Raw genomic sequence first — 19,498 nt, forward strand, 5'->3', positions numbered from 1 at the left:
AGTGTGTGGTGTGCATGAGGAGCAATGGCGCACAGCTGCAGTGCTGTGCGCTACCTTGGAGAAGACAGAAGTCTTCAGCCGCCGATTTTCTGGACCTCTTCTTGCTTCTGGCTCTGTAAGGGGGACGGCGGCGCGGCTCCGGGAACGGACGACGAGATCGGTGCCTGTGTTCGAACCCTCTGGAGCTAATGGTGTCCAGTAGCCTAAGAAGCCCAAGCTACCACCACTTAGGTAGGTTCGCTTCTTCTCCCCTTAGTCCCTCGATGCAGTGAGCCTGTTGCCAGCAGGTCTCACTGAAAATAAAAAACCTAACATATACTTTCTTCCTAGGAGCTCAGGAGAGCCCCTAGTGTGCATCCAGCTCGGCCGGGCACAGAGATCTAACTGAGGCTTGGAGGAGGGTCATAGGGGGAGGAGACAGTGCACACCAGATAGTCCTAAATCTTTCTTTAGAGTGCCCAGTCTCCTGCGGAGCCCGTCTATTCCCCATGGTCCTTACAGAGTTCCCAGCATCCACTAGGACGTCAGAGAAAAAGATTTACTGGTAGGTTTAAAATCTTATTTTTATCAAACAAAAGCCAAAACATTTGTCAGTCTGGGTTTTTCTTTTTTCAAATCATCCTGGGAGTTTCTCTGTAAAGCACTAGAACAGGCATGTCAAACTCATGGTCATCCAGCTGTTGTGAAACTACAAGCCCCAGCATGCCTTGCCAGCTTATCAGTGGAAGGTATGCTGGCAAAGCAAGCTGGGACTAGTAGTTTCACAACAGCTGGAGGGCCATGAGTTTGACATGCTTGCACTAAAAACACACAATCAGTTGCAAGAATCATTTCAGTAATTATGTGGTCAATGTCAATGCATTGTATGCTCAGTGTTCAAGTGTGTTTACAATATATCCTGAAAAGCAAACGTTCTGCATCTGTCTTTCTGGTGTGACACATTTCTTGTCAAACAACTCATATACTCCTTGCTATGGGTCACCTAATTCCATAGGGGTGTGGGATGATAGATATACAGTGTCTAGTTAGACAGTCAATAGATAGACACCATGGGGTATATTTACTAAGCTCCCGATTTTGACCGAGATGCCGTTTTTTCATCAAAGTGTCATCTCGGTCAATCTCGGTCATTTACTAAACACTAATCACGGCAGTGATGAGGGCATTCGTAATTTTTTGCTAGTTCAGGTAAAAAATTACGAATGAATACACCATCGGTCAAATTACGCCTGTTTAGATACGAATCTCGGTCATTTACTAAGCAAAAAAACACAAAACACTGCCGTGAATAATTACAATTCGCAAAAAAGTCCTAAAAAAAAACAGACCTGCTTTTTTTTTTCGTGATTTGAGATGCATGCAGGGATCCATGAGATCCGTGCATGTATATCAATGGGAAGTGGTGGGAAAGTGCTTTTTGTTGTTAAAAAAAAATGCGTGGGGTCCCCCCTCCTAAGCATAACCAGCCTCGGGCTCTTTGAGCCGATCCTGGTTGCAGAAATATGGGGAAAAAAATGACAGGGGTTCCCCCATATTTAAGCAACCAGCATCGGGCTCTGCGCCTGGTCCTGGTCCCAAAAATACGGGGGACAAAAAGAGTAGGGGTCCCCCGTATTTTTAAAACCAGCACCGGGCTCCACTAGCTGGACAGATAATGCCACAGCCGGGGGTCACTTTTATACAGCGCCCTGCGGCCGTGGCATCAAAAATCCAACTAGTCACCCCTGGCCGGGGTACCCTGGGGGAGTGGGGACCCCCTCAATCAAGGGGTCCCCCCCCCCCAGCCACCCAAGGGCCAGGGGTGAAGCCCGAGGCTGTCCCCCCCCATCCAATGGGCTGCGGATGGGAGGGCTGATAGCCTTTGTTGAAAAATAAAAGATATTGTTTTTAGTAGCAGTACTACAAGTCCCAGCAAGCCTCCCCCGCATGCTGGTACTTGGAGAACCACAAGTACCAGCATGCGGCGGAAAAACTGGCCCGCTGGTACCTGTAGTACTACCACTAAAAAAATACCCAAAAAAACACAAGACACACACACCGTGAAAGTATAATTTTATTACATACACACATACATACATACTTACCTTATGTTCTCACGCAGGTCGGTCCTCTTGTCCAGTAGAATCCAAGGGGTACCTGTTGAAGAAATTCTACTCACCAGATCCAGTGGTCCAGGCTCCTCGGATAATCCAGGGATAATCCACGTACTTGAATAAAACAAAAAAACGGTTGCCCGACCACGAACTGAAAGGTGACCCATGTTTGCACATGGGTCACCTTCCCACGAATGCCAGAAACCCACTTTGCCTTCTGGCTAAGTGGGTTTCTTCAGCCAATCAGGGAGTGCCACGTTGTAGCACTCTACTGATCAGCTGTGTGCTCCTGTCCTCACTGACAGGCGGCACACGGCAGTGTTACAATGTAGCGCCTATGCGCTACATTGTAACCAATGATGGGAACTTTGTGCCCTGCGGTTGACCTAAAGTGACGTCACCGCTGAGCAGAAAGTTCCCATCATTGGTTACAATGTAGCGCATAGGCGCTACATTGTAACACTGCCGTGTGCTGCCTGTCAGTGAGGACAGCAGCACACAGCTGATCAGGAGGGTGCTACAACGTGGCACTCCCTGATTTGCTGAAGAAACCCACTTAGCCAGAAGGCAAAGTTGGTTTCTGGCATTCGGGGAAAGGTGACCCATGTGCAAACATGGGTCACCTTTCAGTTCGTGGTCGGGCAAGCGTTTTTTTTGTTTTATTCAAGTACGTGGATTATGCCTGGATTTGACGAGGAGCCTGGACCACGGGATCTGGTGAGTAGAATTTCTTCAACAGGTACCCCTTGGATTCTACTGGACAAGAGGACCGACCTGCGTGAGAACATAAGGTAAGTATGTATGTATGTGTGTATGTAATAAAATTATACTTTCACGGTGTGTGTGTCTTGTGTTTTTTTGGGTATTTTTTTAGTGGTAGTACTACAGGTACCAGCGGGCCAGTTTTTCCGCCGCATGCTGGTACTTGTGGTTCTCCAAGTACCAGCATGCGGGGGAGGCTTGCTGGGACTTGTAGTACTGCTACTAAAAACAATATCTTTTATTTTTCAACAAAGGCTATCAGCCCTCCCATCCGCAGCCCATTGGATGGGGGGGGACAGCCTCGGGCTTCACCCCTGGCCCTTGGGTGGCTGGGGGGGGGGACCCCTTGATTGAGGGGGTCCCCACTCCCCCAGGGTACCCCGGCCAGGGGTGACTAGTTGGATTTTTGATGCCACGGCCGCAGGGCACTATATAAAAGTGACCCCCGGCTGTGGCATTATCTGTCCAGCTAGTGGAGCCCGGTGCTGGTTTTAAAAATACGGGGGACCCCTACTCTTTTTGTCCCCCGTATTTTTGGGACCAGGACCAGGCGCAGAGCCCGATGCTGGTTGCTTAAATATGGGGGAACCCCTGTCATTTTTTTTCCCATATTTCTGCAACCAGGATCGGCTCAAAGAGCCCGAGGCTGGTTATGCTTAGGAGGGGGGACCCCACGCAATTTTTTTTAGGATTTTACTTTGTTTAATTAAAAAAAAAAAAAAAAAAAGAACCCCAGCACGGATCACACAGATCCGGCCGAGATTGATTGTAAAAAAAAACGGCAGTGTTTTGCTAATCACTGCCGTCAAATTAGGTAAAAAAACACGAATGACATCGACATCGGAAGCAAAGAAAAACACGAATACGACAGCTTAGTAAATTAGTCGTAATCCATTCAAAAAGTTGCAGTTTTACACTGTCGATGTCATTCGTGATTGAACTTTGACCTTTTTTCGGAAATTACGAATCTTAGTAAATAAACCCCCATATGTTAGACATTAGGGGGGTCATTCCGAGATGTGCTAAATTTAGCACAGCTACGATCATTCACACTGACATGCGGAGGGACGCCCAGCACAGGGCTAGTCCGCCCCGCATGTCAGACCGCCCCCCCCCCCCTCGCAGAAGTGCAAAGACATCGCACAGCGGCAATGCCTTTGCACTTCAAGAGTTGCTCCCGACCAGCGCAGCCTTAACATGCTGGCCGGGAGCTAATCCTCGCGTGTGAGGCCACGAAGTAGCGCTTCCTGATTGGCTGAAGGGACCTTCTGTGACAGGAGTCACGGGGGGACTCTGCATTCGGGGAAAGGGGTCCCATGTGTAAACATGGGACCCCTTTCAGTCTGTCTGGTTCGGGTTAATGCGTTTTATTTTTTTGCCAAGTACGGTGTCTGTGTCCTGTTTTTATTTGGGTATTTTTTTTGCAGTAGAACTACAGGTACCAGCGGGCCCGCTTTTCCCCTGCATGCTGGTACTTGTGCTTCTCCAAGTACCGGCTTGCGGGGGAGGCTTGCTGGGACTTGTAGTTCTTCTGCAAAAAAAAAAAAACCAATATTCTTACATTTTCAACAAGGCTATCAGCCCCCCATCCGCAGCCCTTGGATGGGGGGGGACAGCCTCGGGCTTCACCCCTGGCTCTTGGGTGGCTGGGGGGGGGAACCCCTTGATTGAAGGGGTCCCCACTACTCCAGAGTTCTTGAAACTCCAGTCTGTACCCCTGGGACGCAATATCCTGTACCCAGGTATCCAGGCCAGATGACACCCAGACGTGTCTGAAACGTCCGAGTCTCGCACCCACCAGTCCATCCTCCAGGCTGTGCGGTCCACCGTCATGCTGAGGATTTTGAGGAACCAGAAGCAGGTTACGGGATTTTGCCTGACCACTTCTAAAGAAAGTGGTAGGAGGCTTGGACTTTTTTGACTTAATGGTCCAAAAGGACTGCGACACAGCTGAAGAAAATGGTTGCTTCATAGAAGGTGTAGCAGAGGGAAGGAAAGGTGACTTATGCACGGTTACCGTGGAAATCCACGCATCCAACGCTTCCCCCCAAAAAACCTGACCTGTGTAGGGTAGGTTCTCCACACTTCTCCTGGATTCCGCGTCTGCAGACCATTGGCGTTGCCAGAGTCCCCTGCGAGCTGAGAACGACATGGAAGAAATCCGTGCAGTCAGCATACCCAGGTCCTTCATGGATTCCACCATGAACCCCGCAGAATCCTGTATGTATCCTGTATGTTACGTAGAAACAATTCATTGTCACTTCTATCCATTGTATCCAAATCGTCTAGTAATGTGCTCGACCACTTTACTATGGCTTTAGAAACCATGCACAGGCAATAGTGGGCTTTAACGCCACTCCTGAATCAGTGTATATGGATTTGAGCGAAGTGTCAATCTTACGATCAGCTGGTTCTTTTAACACGGTAGATCCAGGGACAGGTAAAACCACCTTTTGTCTGGAGACAGATGCGTCAACTATGGATGGGTTTTTTCCCATTTTTTCCTATCCTCCTCAGGGAAGGGAAAAGCAACCAGAACCCTTTTTGGGATCTGGAATTTTTTCTCCGGGTTTTCCCAGGATTTTTCAAATATAACGTTCAATTGTTTTGACGCAGGGAAAGTTAGCGAGGCTTTCTTATTGTCTGTGAAGTAAGCCTCCTCAACCTGCTTGGGTGTTGTGTCAGTAATATTAAAAAACATCTCTAATGGCCTCAATCATGAGCTGCACCCCCTCAGCACGTCCCCATCACTGTCTGCTGTATCAGAGTCGGTATCCGTGTCATCTTGCATAATCTGGGCAAGGGCACATTTCTGTGGGAACATACTAGGGGATTTTGCAGGAATAGGAACAGAACCGGACCAAACTGCCATAGAGTTCTTTAACACCTGAGTTTCAGTCTCAGTATGAGCTACCCTGGTAGAGATCTGAGATCAGTCCCTTAATAGAGGTCAACCACTCAGGCTCAGTAATAGGGATCTGAGACAAGACATTACATTCCTGTGTACATGGAATGGATTCCTCCTGAGAGGAAACATCCTCTGCAGCATATGACACAGAGTCCATAGACATGGCTATGTGAGACAACAAACACCCACGCACACAGTTTCCCCCCCAAGTATGCCACAGAGAGACAGAGATTGGAGCCAACCCACACACAGAGCTTACTGAGGTAGATATAATACAACTACCTGGTGCTTACTGTGTACCTTAATAGACTACACAGTAATTACACAGCCTCCCCTACCTCTACAAAGCCCCTGATACCGCACAGGATAGCTGGAGTTACTTGGAGGGACAGCTCTCCCTGTAAGCATCTCTATACAGGATCTGCAAGCAGGAAAATGACGCTGAATGCTGCTGGGTCCGCTCTGAGGAGAAGCTCCGCCCCCTGAACATGGCGCTGCTTCTCGCTCTTCAATTCTTTTTACTGGCCTGAGGATTTCTGTTGGCAGTGTAACCGAGGTCCCTGACAGGCTGTGACCGGCTCCTCCGGGCACATTTTCTAGACTGAGTCTGGTAGGAGGGGCATGGAGGGAGGAGCCAGCCCACACTCTCAAACTCTTAAAGTGCCAGTGGCTCCTAGTGGACCCGTCTATTTCCCATGGTACTAATGTGGTCCCCAGCATCCTTTAGGACATAAGAGAAATGTTGGTTATGACACTTGTTTTACAGTATAGCCAATATAACGTGGTTTTAGGAATCTGACCCAGTTGTCTCATTTTAGCCCTGTATTGCACATCCGCACCATGGGGGTAATTCAGATCTGATCGCTAGGCTGCGTTTTTGTACAGCGGGAAATCAGGTCTAAACTGTGCATGCGTATGCACCGCAATGCGCAGGCGCGTTGCACAGGTACAAAGTGGATCGCCGTTCAGCGATGGGTTTGTGCGAAGGATCCATTCGCAGGGCGATCGCAAGGAGAAGGCGTTTGTGGGTGGCAACTGACCATTTTCTGGGAGTGATTGGAAAATTGCAGGCGTGCCTAAGTGTTTGCAGGGCGGGTGTCTGACGTCAATTCCGGCCCCGGACAGGCTGAAGTGATCTCAGCGGCTGAGTAAGTCCTGGGCTGCGCAGAGACTGCACGAGATCTGTTAACAAAATATGCTAAAAAGAAATAAGAGCGGCTAAAGTAGAAGCTGAAAAACTAGTAGCAAAGGAAAGCAAAGCGAATACCAAAAATTCTTTAAACACATCAACAGCAAGACATTAAAGAAGGAGAGTATAGGCCCTTTAAAAGACAAGTTGCGAGTCTTAATAAAAAATTATAATGACATAGCGGACAAACTAAATGAGTTTCTTTTAACGGTATTTACAAGAGAGGACCAAATTCAGGGACTAACACAATCTCAATAACGAGAATATCCCACTGATAAGTGCTTATTTAACTGAGGAGGTAGTCTGTGACCGATTAAAAAATTTAAAGATTAATAAGTCACCGGGTCCCGATGGAATTCACCCAAGGGTTCTAATGGAGCTTCACTCTGAACTTGCAAGATATTTTTGATCTTTAAAGATTCAGTTATATCAGGTATGGTTCCTAAAGACTGACGTACAGCGGAAGTAGTGCCAATATTCAAAAAGGGAAGTAAAGCTGAACCGGGTAATTCCAGTTAGTCTTACATCTATAGTGGGGAAAGTATTGGAAAGTATTCTAAGGGATAGTGGCCCTCATTCCGAGTTGATCGCTCGCAAGGCGAATTTAGCAGAGTTGCTCACGCTAAGCCTACGCCTACTGGGAGTGTATCTTAGCTTCTTAAAATTGCGACCGATGTATTCGCAATATTGCGATTACAAACTACTTAGCAGTTTCAGAGTAGCTTCAGACTTACTCGGCATCTGCGATCAGTTCAGTGCTTGTCGTTCCTGGTTTGACGTCATAAACACACCCAGCGTTCGCCCAGACACTCCCCCGTTTCTCCGGCCACTCCTGCGTTTTTTCCGGAAACGGTAGCGTTTTTATCCACACGCCCCTAAAACGCTGTGTTTCCGCCCAGTAACACCCATTTCCTGTCAATCACACTACGTTCGCCGGAGCGAAGAAAAAGCCGTGAGTAAAAATACTATCTTCATTGTAAAATTACTTGGCGCAGTCGCAGTGCGAATATTGCGCATGCGTACTAAGCGGAATTTCACTGCGATGCGATGAAAATTACAGAGCGAACGACTCGGAATGAGGGCCAGTATTCAGAAGTTCCTTGAAGCCAATAAGGTCATTAAAAGGAATCAACATGGATTTGTGAAGGACAGATCCTGTCAAACCAACTTACTTGGCTTTTATGAAACATTAAGTGTGAACCTTGATCAGGATAAGGAAGTGGATGTAATCTTTTTAGACTTTGCCAAAGCTTTAGACACAGTACCACACATGCGACTTAGCTATAATCTACAAGAAAGAGGGCTAGGGAGCACAATATGCACTTGGGTCAGTAATTGGTTAGATAATAGGGAGCAGCGTGTTGTGGTCAATAGATCATTTTCAAATTGGACTGAAGTGCTAAGTGGTGTGCCACAAGGGTCTGTACTAGGACCACTATTGTTCAACATTTTCATTAATGACCTAACAGTAGGTCTAGAGAGCATGGTGTCAATTTTTGCAGACGATACCAAATTGTGTAAGGTTATAAATATTGAGGGGGATGCTGAGTCTCTTCAGAATGACTTAGCTAAACTGGAAGCATGGTCAGTAAAATGGAGAATGAGATTCAACACAGACAAGTGTAAGGTAATGCATTGTGGTAGCAAGAACAAAAATAACACCTACTTACTAAATTGGGTAATATTAGTGGATTCTGTACTGGAAAAGGACTTAGGTGTTCACATAGATAGCAAATTAAGCAGCAGTACCCAAAGTAGGATTGCAGCAAAGAAGGCTAATAAGATATTAGCATGCAGAAAACAGGGAATTGATGCAAGGGACGAGAGTGTTATACTCCCATTATATAAATCACTAATGAGGCCTCATCTTGAATACTGTGTGCAATTTTGGGCACCATACTACAAAAAGGATATCCTGGAGTTAGAAAAGGTTCAGAGGCAGGCAAACAAACTAATTAAGGGCATAGAGAAGCTGGAATACGAGGAAAGGCTTGCACGGCTAGGCATGTTTACATTAGAAAAGAGGACACTAAGAGGGGACATGATCAACATCTACAAATATATAAGGGGTCAATACACAGAGCTTGGGAGGGACCTGTTTTTGGTAAGATCAGCACAGAGGACAAGTGGACACTCTCTTAGGTTAGAGGAGATTCCGCACAATACGGCAAAACATTTTTTTTCACAGTAAGGATAATACGTGTTTGGAATTCCCTGCCTGAGGGAGTTGTAATGGCGGACTCAGTCAACACCTTTATGAATGGGTTACATAAATTCCTAATGGATAAGGATATCCAGGGTTATGGTGCATAGTCACGCGATATAGTTACTATAAAAAATAAGATTTTACTCACCGGTAAATCTATTTCTCGTAGTCCGTAGTGGATGCTGGGAACTCCGTAAGGACCATGGGGAATAGCGGCTCCACAGGAGACTGGGCACAACTCAAGAAAGCTTTATGACTACCTGGTGTGCACTGGCTCCTCCCACTATGACCCTCCTCCAGACCTCAGTTAGGATACTGTGCCCGGAAGAGCTGACACAATAAGGAAGGATTTTGAATCCCGAGTAAGACTCATACCAGCCACACCAATCACACCGTATAACTCGTGATACTATACCCAGTTAACAGTATGAAATATATAACTGAGCCTCTCAACAGATGGCTCAACAATAACCCTTTAGTTAGGCAATAACTATATACAAGTATTGCAGACAATCCGCACTTGGGATGGGCGCCCAGCATCCACTACGGACTACGAGAAATAGATTTACCGGTGAGTAAAATCTTATTTTCTCTGACGTCCTAGTGGATGCTGGGAACTCCGTAAGGACCATGGGGATTATACCAAAGCTCCCAAACGGGCAGGAGAGTGCGGATGACTCTGCAGCACCGAATGAGAGAACTCAAGGTCCTCCTCAGCCAGGGTATCGAATTTGTAGAATTTAGCAAACGTGTTTGCCCTTGACCAAGTAGCAGCTCGGCAAAGTTGTAAAGCCGAGACCCCTCGGGCAGCCGCCCAAGATGAGCCCACTTTCCCCGTGGAATGGGCTTTTACTGATTTAGGATGCGGCAGTCCAGCCGCAAAATGCGCCAGCTGAATGGTGCTACAAATCCAGCGAGCAATAGTCTGCTTTGAAGCAGGAGCACCCAGTTTGTTGGGTGCATACAGGATAAATAGCAAGTCAGTTTTCGGGACTCCAGCCGTCCTGGAAACATACATTTTCAAGGCCCTGACTACGTTCCAGTAACTTGGAATCCTCCAAGTCCCTAGTAGCCGCAGGCACTACAATAGGTTGGTTCAAGTGAAAGGCTGATACCACCTTAGGGAGAAACTGGGGACGAGTCCTCAATTCTGCCCTATCCATATGGAAAATCAGATAAGGGCTTTTACATGACAAAGCCCCAATTCTGATACACGCCTGGCCGAAGCCAAGGCCAATAACATGACCACTTTCCACGTGAGATATTTCAGATCCACGGTTTTAAGTGGCTAAAACCAATGTGATTTTAGGAAACTCAACACCACGTTGAGATCCCAAGGTGCCACTGGAGGCACAAAAGGGGGCTGAATATGCAGCACTCCCTTTACAAATGTCTGAACTTCAGGTAGTGAAGTCAGTTCTTTCTGGAAGAAAATCGACAGAGCTGAAATCTGGACCTTAATGGAACCCAATTTTAGGCCCATATTCACTCCTGACTGTAGGAAGTGCAGAAATCGACCCAGCTGAAATTCCTCTGTTGGGGCCTTCCTGGCCTTACACCACGCAACATATTTTCGCCAAATGCGGTGATAATGGTTTGCGGTTACTTCTTTCCTAGCTTTAATCAGCTTAGGAATGACTTCCTCCGGAATGTTCTTTTCCTTCAGGATCTGGCGTTCAACCGCCATGCCGTCAACGCAGCCGCGGTAAGTCTTGGAACAGACATGGACCCTGCTGCAGCATGTCCTGTCTGAGCGGTAGAGGTCATGAGTCCTCTGAGATTATTTCTTGATGTTCCGGGTACCAAGTTCTTCTTGGCCAATCCGTAACAATGTGTATAGTACTTACTCCTCTTTTCCTTATTATCCTCAGTACCTTGGGTATGAGAGGAAGAGGAAAGAACACATAAACCGACTGGTACACCCACGGTGTACCTAGAGCGTCCACAGCTATTGCCTGAGGGTCTCTCGACCTGGCGCAATATCTTTCTAGCTTTTTGTTTAGGCGGGATGCCATCATGTCCACCTGTGGCAGTTCCCAACGGTTTACAATCAGCTGGAAGACTTCTGGGTGAAGTCCCCCCTCTCCCGGGTGGAGGTCGTGTCTGCTGAGGAAGTCTGCTTCCCAGTTGTCCACTCCTGGAATGAACACTGCTGACAGTGCTAACACGTGATTTTCCGCCCATCGGAGAATCCTTGTGGCTTCTGCCACGCCATCCTGCTTCTTGTGCCGCCCTGTCGGTTTACATGGGCGACTGCCGTAATGTTTTCTGATTGGATCAGTACCGGCTGGTTTTGAAGCAGGGGTCTTGCCTAACTTAGGGCATTGTAAATGGCCCTTAGTTCCAGAATATTTATGTGTAGGGAAATCTCCAGATTTGACCATAGTCCCTGGACGTTTCTTCCCTGAGTGACTGCCCCCCAGCCTCGAAGGCTGGCATCCGTGGTCACCAGGACCCAGTCCTGTATGGCAAATCTGCGGCCCTCTTGAAGATGAGCACTCTGCAGCCACCACAGCAGAGATACCCTGGTCCTTGGAGACAGGGTTATCAGCCGAGGCATCTGAAGATGTGATCCGGACCACTTGTCCAACAGGTCCCACTGAAAAGTTCTTGCATGGAACCTGCCGAATGGAATTGCTTCGTAGGAAACTACCATTTTTTCCAGGACTCGCGTGCAGTGATGCACCGACACCTGTTTTGGTTTCAGGAGGCCTCTGACTAGAGATGACAGCTCCTTGGCTTTCTCCTCCGAGAGAAACACTTTTTTCTGGTCTGTGTCCAGAACCATACCCAGGAACAGTAGACGCGTCGTAGGAACCAGCTGCGACTTTGGAATATTCAGAATCCAGCCGTGCTGTTGTAGCACTTCCCGAGATAGTGCTACTCTGACAAACAACTGCTCCCTGGACCTCGCCCTTATAAGGAGATTGTCCAAGTACGGGATAATTATTTCGGCCATTACCTTGGTACGTTGCCGGGGACAGACCAACGGCAACGTCTGGAATTGGTAATGACAATCCTGTACCACAATTTTGAGGTACTCCTGGTGAGGAGGGTAAATAGGGACATGCAGGTAAGCATCCTTGATGTCCAGTGATACCCTGAAAATTATCCAGGCTTGCAATAATCGCCCTGAGCGATTCCATTTTGAATTTGAACCTTCGTACATAAGTGTTCAAGGATTTCAATTTTAGAATGGGTCTCACCGAACCGTCTGGTTTCGGTACCTCAAACATTTTGGAATAGTAACCCCGGCCTTGTTGAAGGAGGGGTACCTTGATTTCACCTGCTGGAAGTACAGCTTGTGAATTGCCGACAGTACTAACTCCCTATCTCCAAGGGCAGCAGGCAAGGCTGATGTGAGGTAACGGCTAGGGGGAGTCGTTTCAAACTCCAACTTGTATTCCTGTGATACTACTTGCAGGACCCAGGAATCCACCTGTGGGCAAGCCCACTGGTCCCTGAAGTTCCCTAGACGCGCCCCCACCGCACCTGTCTCCACCTGTGGAGCCCCAGCGTCAAGATTTTTTATCCTGGGAACTGGCTGTCTGTGCAGCTTTTTCCCTTGTGCAGAAAAGGAAGCACCTTTGGCCCCCTTGCTTTTCTGAATCCGAAAGGACTGTACCTGATAATCCAGTGCTTTCTTAGGCTGTGAGGAAACCTGAGGTAAAAAAATTCTTCCTAGCTGTTGCTGTGGATACGAGGTCCCAGAGACCATCCCCAAACAATTCCTCACCCTTATAAGGCAGAATCTCCATGTGCCTTTTAAAATCAGCACCACCTGTCCACTGCCGGGTCTCTAATGCCCTCCTGGCAGAATGGACATTGCATTAATTCTGGATACCAGCCGGCAAATATCCCTCTGTGCATCCTTCATATATAAGACTACGTCTTTAATATGCTCTATGTTAGCCAAATATTATCCCTGTCTAGGGTATTAATATTATCTGACAGGGTATCAGACCCTGCTGCAGCAGCACTATTCATGCTGAGGCCATTGCCGGTCTCAGTATAATACCTGAGTGTGTATATACAGACTTCAGGATAGCCTCCTGATTTTTATCAGCAGGCTCCTTCAAAGTGGCCATATCCTAAAACGGTAGTGCCACCTTTTATGACAAACGTGTGAGCGCCTTATCCACCCTAGGAGATATCTCCCAACGTGACCTATCCTCTGGCGGGAAAGGGCACGCCAGCAGTAACTTTTTAGAAATTACCAGTTTCTTATCGGGGGAACCCACGCTTCTTCACACACTTCATTCACTCATCTGATGGGAGAACAAAACACTGGCTGCTTTTTCTCCCCAAACATAAAACCCCTTTTATGTGGTACTTGGGTTAATGTCAGAAATGTGTAACACATTTTTCATTGCCGAGATCATGCAACAGATGTTCCTAGTGGCTTTTGTATATGTCTCAACCTCGTCGACCCTGGAGTCAGACTCCGTGTCGACATCTGTGTCTGCCATCTGAGGTAATGGGCGTTTTTTGAGCCCCTGATGGCCTTTGAGATGCCTGGGCAGGCGCGGGCTAAGAAGCCGGCTGTCCCACAGCTGTTACGTTATCCAGCCTTTTATGTAAGGAGTTGACATTGTCGGTTAATACCTTCCACCTATCCATCCACTCTGGTGTCGGCCCCACAGGGGGCGACATAACATTTATCGGCATCTGCTCCGCCTCCACGTAACCTTTCTCATCCAACATGTCGACACAGCCGTACCTACACACCGCACACACACAGGGAATGCTCTGACTGAGGACAGGACCCCACAAAGTCCTTTGGGGAGACAGAGAGAGAGTATGACAGCACACACCAGAGCGCTATATAATGCAGGGATTAACGCTATAACTGAGTGATTTTTTCCCTAATAGCGGCTTGTATACACAAATTGCGCCTAAATTTAGTGCCCCCCCTCTTTTTTTAACCCTTTGAGCCTGAAAACTACAGGGGAGAGCCTGGGGAGCTTTCTTCCAGCTGCACTGTGAAGAGAAAATGGCGCCAGTGTGCTGAGGGAGATAGCTCCGCCCCTTTTTTGCTGACTTTTCTCCCGCTTTTTTATGGAATCTGGCAGGGGTATTTATCACATATATAGCTATATATTGTGATTATTTGCCAGCCAAGGTGTGTAATATTGCTGCCCAGGGCGCCCCCCCCAGCGCCCTGAACCCATCAGTGACCGGAGTGTGAGGTGTACATGAGGAGCAATGGCGCACAGCTGCAGTGCTGTGCGCTACCTTGGTGAAGACTGAAGTCTTCTGCCGCCGATTTTCCGGACCTCTTCTTGCTTCTGGCTCTGTAAGTGGGACTGCGGCGCGGCTCCGGGACCGAACATCAAGGACGGGTCCTGCGGTCAATCCCTCTGGAGCTAATGGTGTCCAGTAGCCTAAGAAGCCCAAGCTAGCTGCAAGCAGGTAGGTTTGCTTCTTCTCCCCTTAGTCCCTCATTGCAGTGAGCCTGTTGCCAGCAGGTCTCACTGTAAAATAAAAACCTAAAATATACTTTCTTTCTAGGAGGCTCAGGAGAGCCCCTAGTGTGCATCCAGCTCGGCCGGGCACAAAAATCTAACTGAGGTCTGGAGGAGGGTCATAGTGGGAGGAGCCAGTGCACACCAGGTAGTCCTAAAGCTTTCTTTAGTTGTGCCCAGTCTCCTGCGGAGCCGCTTTTCCCCATGGTCCTTACGGAGTTCCCAGCATCCACTAGGACGTCAGAGAAAGAGGAATAAAACACAACAGCTGATATCAGCATCAGACAAAATTTAGACCAAAATAATCCTGCATAGGAAACCACAAATAGGTTGAACTCAATGGACAAATTATCTTCTTTCAACCTTAAATACTATGTTACTATACTATGTTGTACAGCTCTGCTACACATGCGTTCGCACACTTGCACAGCGAAAATACACTCCACTTGTAGGAGGCGACTAATCGCAGCAGTGCAAAAAATCGCTTGCTAGTGAACAGGTCTGAATTACCCCTCATATACCTTGCTGGTAACAGCTATAGTCATCACCATACAGTAGTCACTGCACCGCCATACAGTAATCACCACACCACCATACAGTAATCACTACACCGCCATACAGTAATCACCACACCACCATACAGCATTCACTACACCGCCATACAGTAATCACCACAGTAATCACTACACCGCCATACAGTAATCACCACAGTAATCACTTCACCGCCATACAGTAATCACACCGCCATACAGTAATCTCCACACCACCATACAGTAATCACACCGCGATACAGTAATCACCACACCACCATACAGTAATCACCACACCGCCATACAGTAATCACTACACCGCCATACAGTAATCACCATACAGAAATCACCATACTGTCATACAGTAATCACCACACCACCACACAGCAATCACTACACCGCCATACAGTAATCACCACGCGGCCATACAGTAATTAGTATAACAGCAGCACCAGGCTGATTCATGTGGAATAGTATAACATAACAAAGTTATTTTACTGTAATCCACCATGTTTATTTTATAGTTGTTATGAATTCATTGTGATATTTTATTATATTAAAATGACCTCAACAGAGAGCCAGTGACAGGAGACACACTAAGGCGCATTCAGGCGCGGGCGCAAATTGGCTACTGTACGCGTATCATAAGCTAACTGCGATGGCGGTCACAACACGGAATTAGTCGCAATGTCAGTGACAGATAGACTGCGTCAGGGAAGAGTCCCATATATGTAATTCGAGTTTGGCAGTGCTCCCCAGGAATTTTGGGTAATCCTAGCTCAATCAAAACAGGGTACCGTCCCTAGAATAGGTTGGGAGAGATACTAGAAGAAAATACTAATTTTTGGGGGCAATTTTGTAAACGCGTTCCCAACCCATGGTGAGGTCAGTGGACTTACTGCTGTAGAAGAAACTGCATAACGCACCTTTCCACACTCAATCTCCCCGCACTGGTGTTGTAATATAACGTTGCGGTGACTTGGGTTAGAAGTCAATGTGAAAGAGTTTTTAGGAAGAAATAAAAGGGAATGGTAGACAAGAAGCTACCTTTGCGGGCAGGTGTACAGTGCAGACTTGCTCGTGTGTCTCCGGGAATGAAACAGGACTCTTAGAACTTAACGTACGTTTCACATTCGCTTTCTCACCAGTGACGTACCCCTCCGCAAAAAATATTTTTCCTAAAACGTACGTTTCACATTTGCTTTCTCACCAGTGACGTACTCCTAAGCAAAAAATATTTTCCTAAAAATATTTATTTTTGTTGTTGCATTGTGAGTTTTATATATTTTACCCAGGTTTGAATAAGTAATATTTTAACATTTTCTATACATATTGTATAAAGTGTGCCCCAAACCTCTTCTACGGACGGTACCCTGTTTTGATTTTCTACTGGAGAGCTCTCAGCGTACTGGGAGAGCAGCTCAGCCTGTGCATCTTCAGAGGCACTCAAGACTCTCCAACATGGCCTGATTTTCGATGATGGTACCGATGTATCAGCAATTATACGCTGCTGGACGGAAATTATGCAACAGCAGTGTACACCCCTATGCTTAGATTCTGCCGAGATTAGCTTATAAATCGCAATTGCATATGGCAAAAGATTGCAATAGCAGCAGCAAGAACCGCACCTGAATGAGCCTCACTATGCTGACTGATGCTTATTTTTTTAAGAAAATATTCTCACTTGCAAACACACAAAGTACCACCTGAGTAACTCCACTTACTCAGGTCATGGGAATGACTTCTCACCTGTGTGACTTCTCTGATGTGTAACAAGTTGTGATTTACTTGTAAAACATTTCCCACACTCAGAGCATGGAAATGGCCTCTCACCTGTGTGAATTCTCTGATGTTTAACAAGAGATGATTTTTCTTTATAACATTTCCCACACTTAGAACATGGGAATGGCCTCTCACCTGTGTGAACTCTCTGATGTGAAACAAGATATAATTTCTTTGCAAAACATTTCCCACACTCAGAGCATGGATATGGCTTCTTAACTGTGTGACTTTTCTGATGTTTAGTAAGATCTGATTTCTCTGGAAAAAATTTCTCACACTCAGAACATGGAAATTGCCCCTCACGTGTGTGACTTTTCTGGTGTTTTATAAGAAGTGATTTCTTTATGAAACATTTCCCACACTCAGAACACGGAAATGGTTTCTCCCCTGTGTGACCTCTCTGATGTAAAACAAGAGATTTTTTATGTGAAAAACATTTCCCACAATCAGTACAAAGAAATGGCCTCTCACTTGTGTGAGTTCTCTGATGTTCTAAAAGATGTGATTTTTGTGAAAAACATTTCCCACACTCAGGACATGAAAATGGTTTCTCACCTGTGTGACTGCTCTGGTGTCTAAGAAGAGATGAGTTCTCTGTAAAACATTTCCCACATTCAGAACAAAGAAATGGCTTCTCACCTGTGTGACTTCTCTGATGTCTAACAAGACGTGATTTCCCTGTAAAACTTTTCCCACACTCAGAACATGGAAACAGCCTCTCACCCGTGTGAATACTCTCATGTATACATAAAAGTGATTTATATTTAAAACATTTCCCACACACAGAACATTGAGGTGGCCTCTCACCTGTGTGACTTCTCTGATGTGAAACAAGATGTGATTTCAGTCTATAACATTTCCCACATTCAGAACATAGAAATGGTCTCTCTCCTGGCTTAAGGGTAACAGGCTCTGTGTTATGTGTAATACATTTAGCATCCATATTAGAGGGTAACACTGTATCTGCTTTCAGAGCTGTAACAGATGCACCATTATCAGAGTTTTCAGGGGAACATTCCCCAGGACGAGAGGAACCAGATGATATATCTGTACGGTGATGTGCCAGATGTATAACTGGGGCAAGAGGGATTTCTTCTTGAGATTCTTGGGTGGTGTTTTTATCTTTTTCTATTTCACCATCTGGAGATAAAACAAGATGATCCTCTGAGACATTCCGGCTGCTACATCCATCTGCTGGGAATAAAATACATATAAGGAAATATAAATATTTACCCACAAGTTTAATTGTTCAATAAAGACTATGGTGAAATGTCCCCAAATTGCCATCACAGGGGCAGATGTTGGGAGCAATAATTAAATTATTAACTACCATAAATATACAGATATCAATAGATATAGAATACATATGAACTATCCTACACACCAGCCGGTCTCCTAATTCTTGTTTTCATGGTACTGTATTCCACAGGGTGATTCTTTTGTTTGCTTTGGTGGAATTAGCCTGGGGAATTGCAGATTCTTAAATGGTGCCCGGCGGTCAGGTTGATTCCCAACAGACACTAGGGTAGGGTGGAAGAAGTTTCCCTGGAAGTACACATCAGCAATCTACAGCCATGGTTTACAAGTCTGACCCACCCATCCTACATCATCAATTACATCACCCCTGACCAATAGCCATGCTCCACATACCCCAGGAAGCAGTGGGGAGGAGAGGAAAACAGAGAGTCATTCAGTGCACTGGACTGGAGGTGAGAGGTTGACCTCTCCCAGTTCTGGAAAAATCTTGGGAGAACCTGGATGGGGGAGGACTGGAGCATCCACAGCAGTGGATAAAGCTGGTTTACCCCAGGAGTGAGAACCTGATGGAACCAGCAGGCAGGTGGATATAAAGCTGTATACAGTCCCATCAGGACAATGCCCCTGGGTGAGACTGGACAGATCTGAGGTAACTGCCAATGAAGGTTGAGGACTTTGCAGGGCCTATTAAGGTGTACAAGGTAGAGGCTCCAGACTGTACCCCCATTTTTAGCTGCTGTAATGAGGTGCTATCTGCTTAGATTACTGGTACTATATATATATATATATATATATAGAGAGAGAGAGAGAGAGAGAGAGAGAGAGAGAGAGAAGGAAAAACAACTCAAAATGCAAATGTCTTTTACAATTAAATACAAGGGGTTATTTGCATATTTTTAGCCAAAGACATGGGTTTGCCCACATGTCCAGGTCACCTCTGCCAGGCTAGTCCCCAACGCTCTGGGGTTCACGTCTGGGATGCATGTCACCCCCAAACCGGCCCAGCCTATAACCCTCCCAGGGCATGACACTAGTGAAAGATAGCAGTGAAGTGTCAGAGAATATCAGAAGCGGGAAAGTACTTAGTCAATGTAGGGAGCGTTAGAAGAGTAAAGAGCATGTGGAAAAAATACATGGATCAAAAAACACACATTGATAGTGATATAAAGGTGTGATGCCCTGGAGTGGCCAAGACAGACAAGCCCAGGGGGCACCATGCCCCAAACGTACTCCCCAAAAACTGACATTATACTGTATATACATCTACAGCTGAACTGTGTCTGTTCTTTCTGCTCTCGCATCCAAC

General features: G+C 46.5%; 2 protein-coding genes across 3 annotated transcripts in view; both read right to left on the reverse strand.

The window, feature by feature from the left end:
* LOC135056555 (uncharacterized) overlaps positions 1-19,498 on the reverse strand; it is a 637,874-nt gene that overhangs the window by 147,132 nt on the left and 471,244 nt on the right. The gene's annotated exons all lie outside the window — the stretch shown is intronic.
* LOC135054492 (oocyte zinc finger protein XlCOF22-like) overlaps positions 15,654-19,498 on the reverse strand; it is a 96,279-nt gene continuing 92,434 nt past the window's right edge. Inside the window, exon 7 of one of the 2 annotated variants that reach the window (XM_063957601.1) lies at positions 15,654-18,126. In XM_063957601.1, coding sequence (XP_063813671.1) covers positions 16,883-18,126 — 1,244 coding nt within the window. In that variant the 3' untranslated portion in view covers positions 15,654-16,882. Of the gene's footprint in view, positions 18,130-19,498 lie in introns of both variants that reach the window. The other variant, XM_063957600.1, reaches the window with a different exon arrangement.

The sequence above is a fragment of the Pseudophryne corroboree genome, chromosome 3 (genome assembly GCF_028390025.1).
Source record: "Pseudophryne corroboree isolate aPseCor3 chromosome 3, aPseCor3.hap2, whole genome shotgun sequence".
Classification (NCBI taxonomy): domain Eukaryota; kingdom Metazoa; phylum Chordata; class Amphibia; order Anura; family Myobatrachidae; genus Pseudophryne; species Pseudophryne corroboree.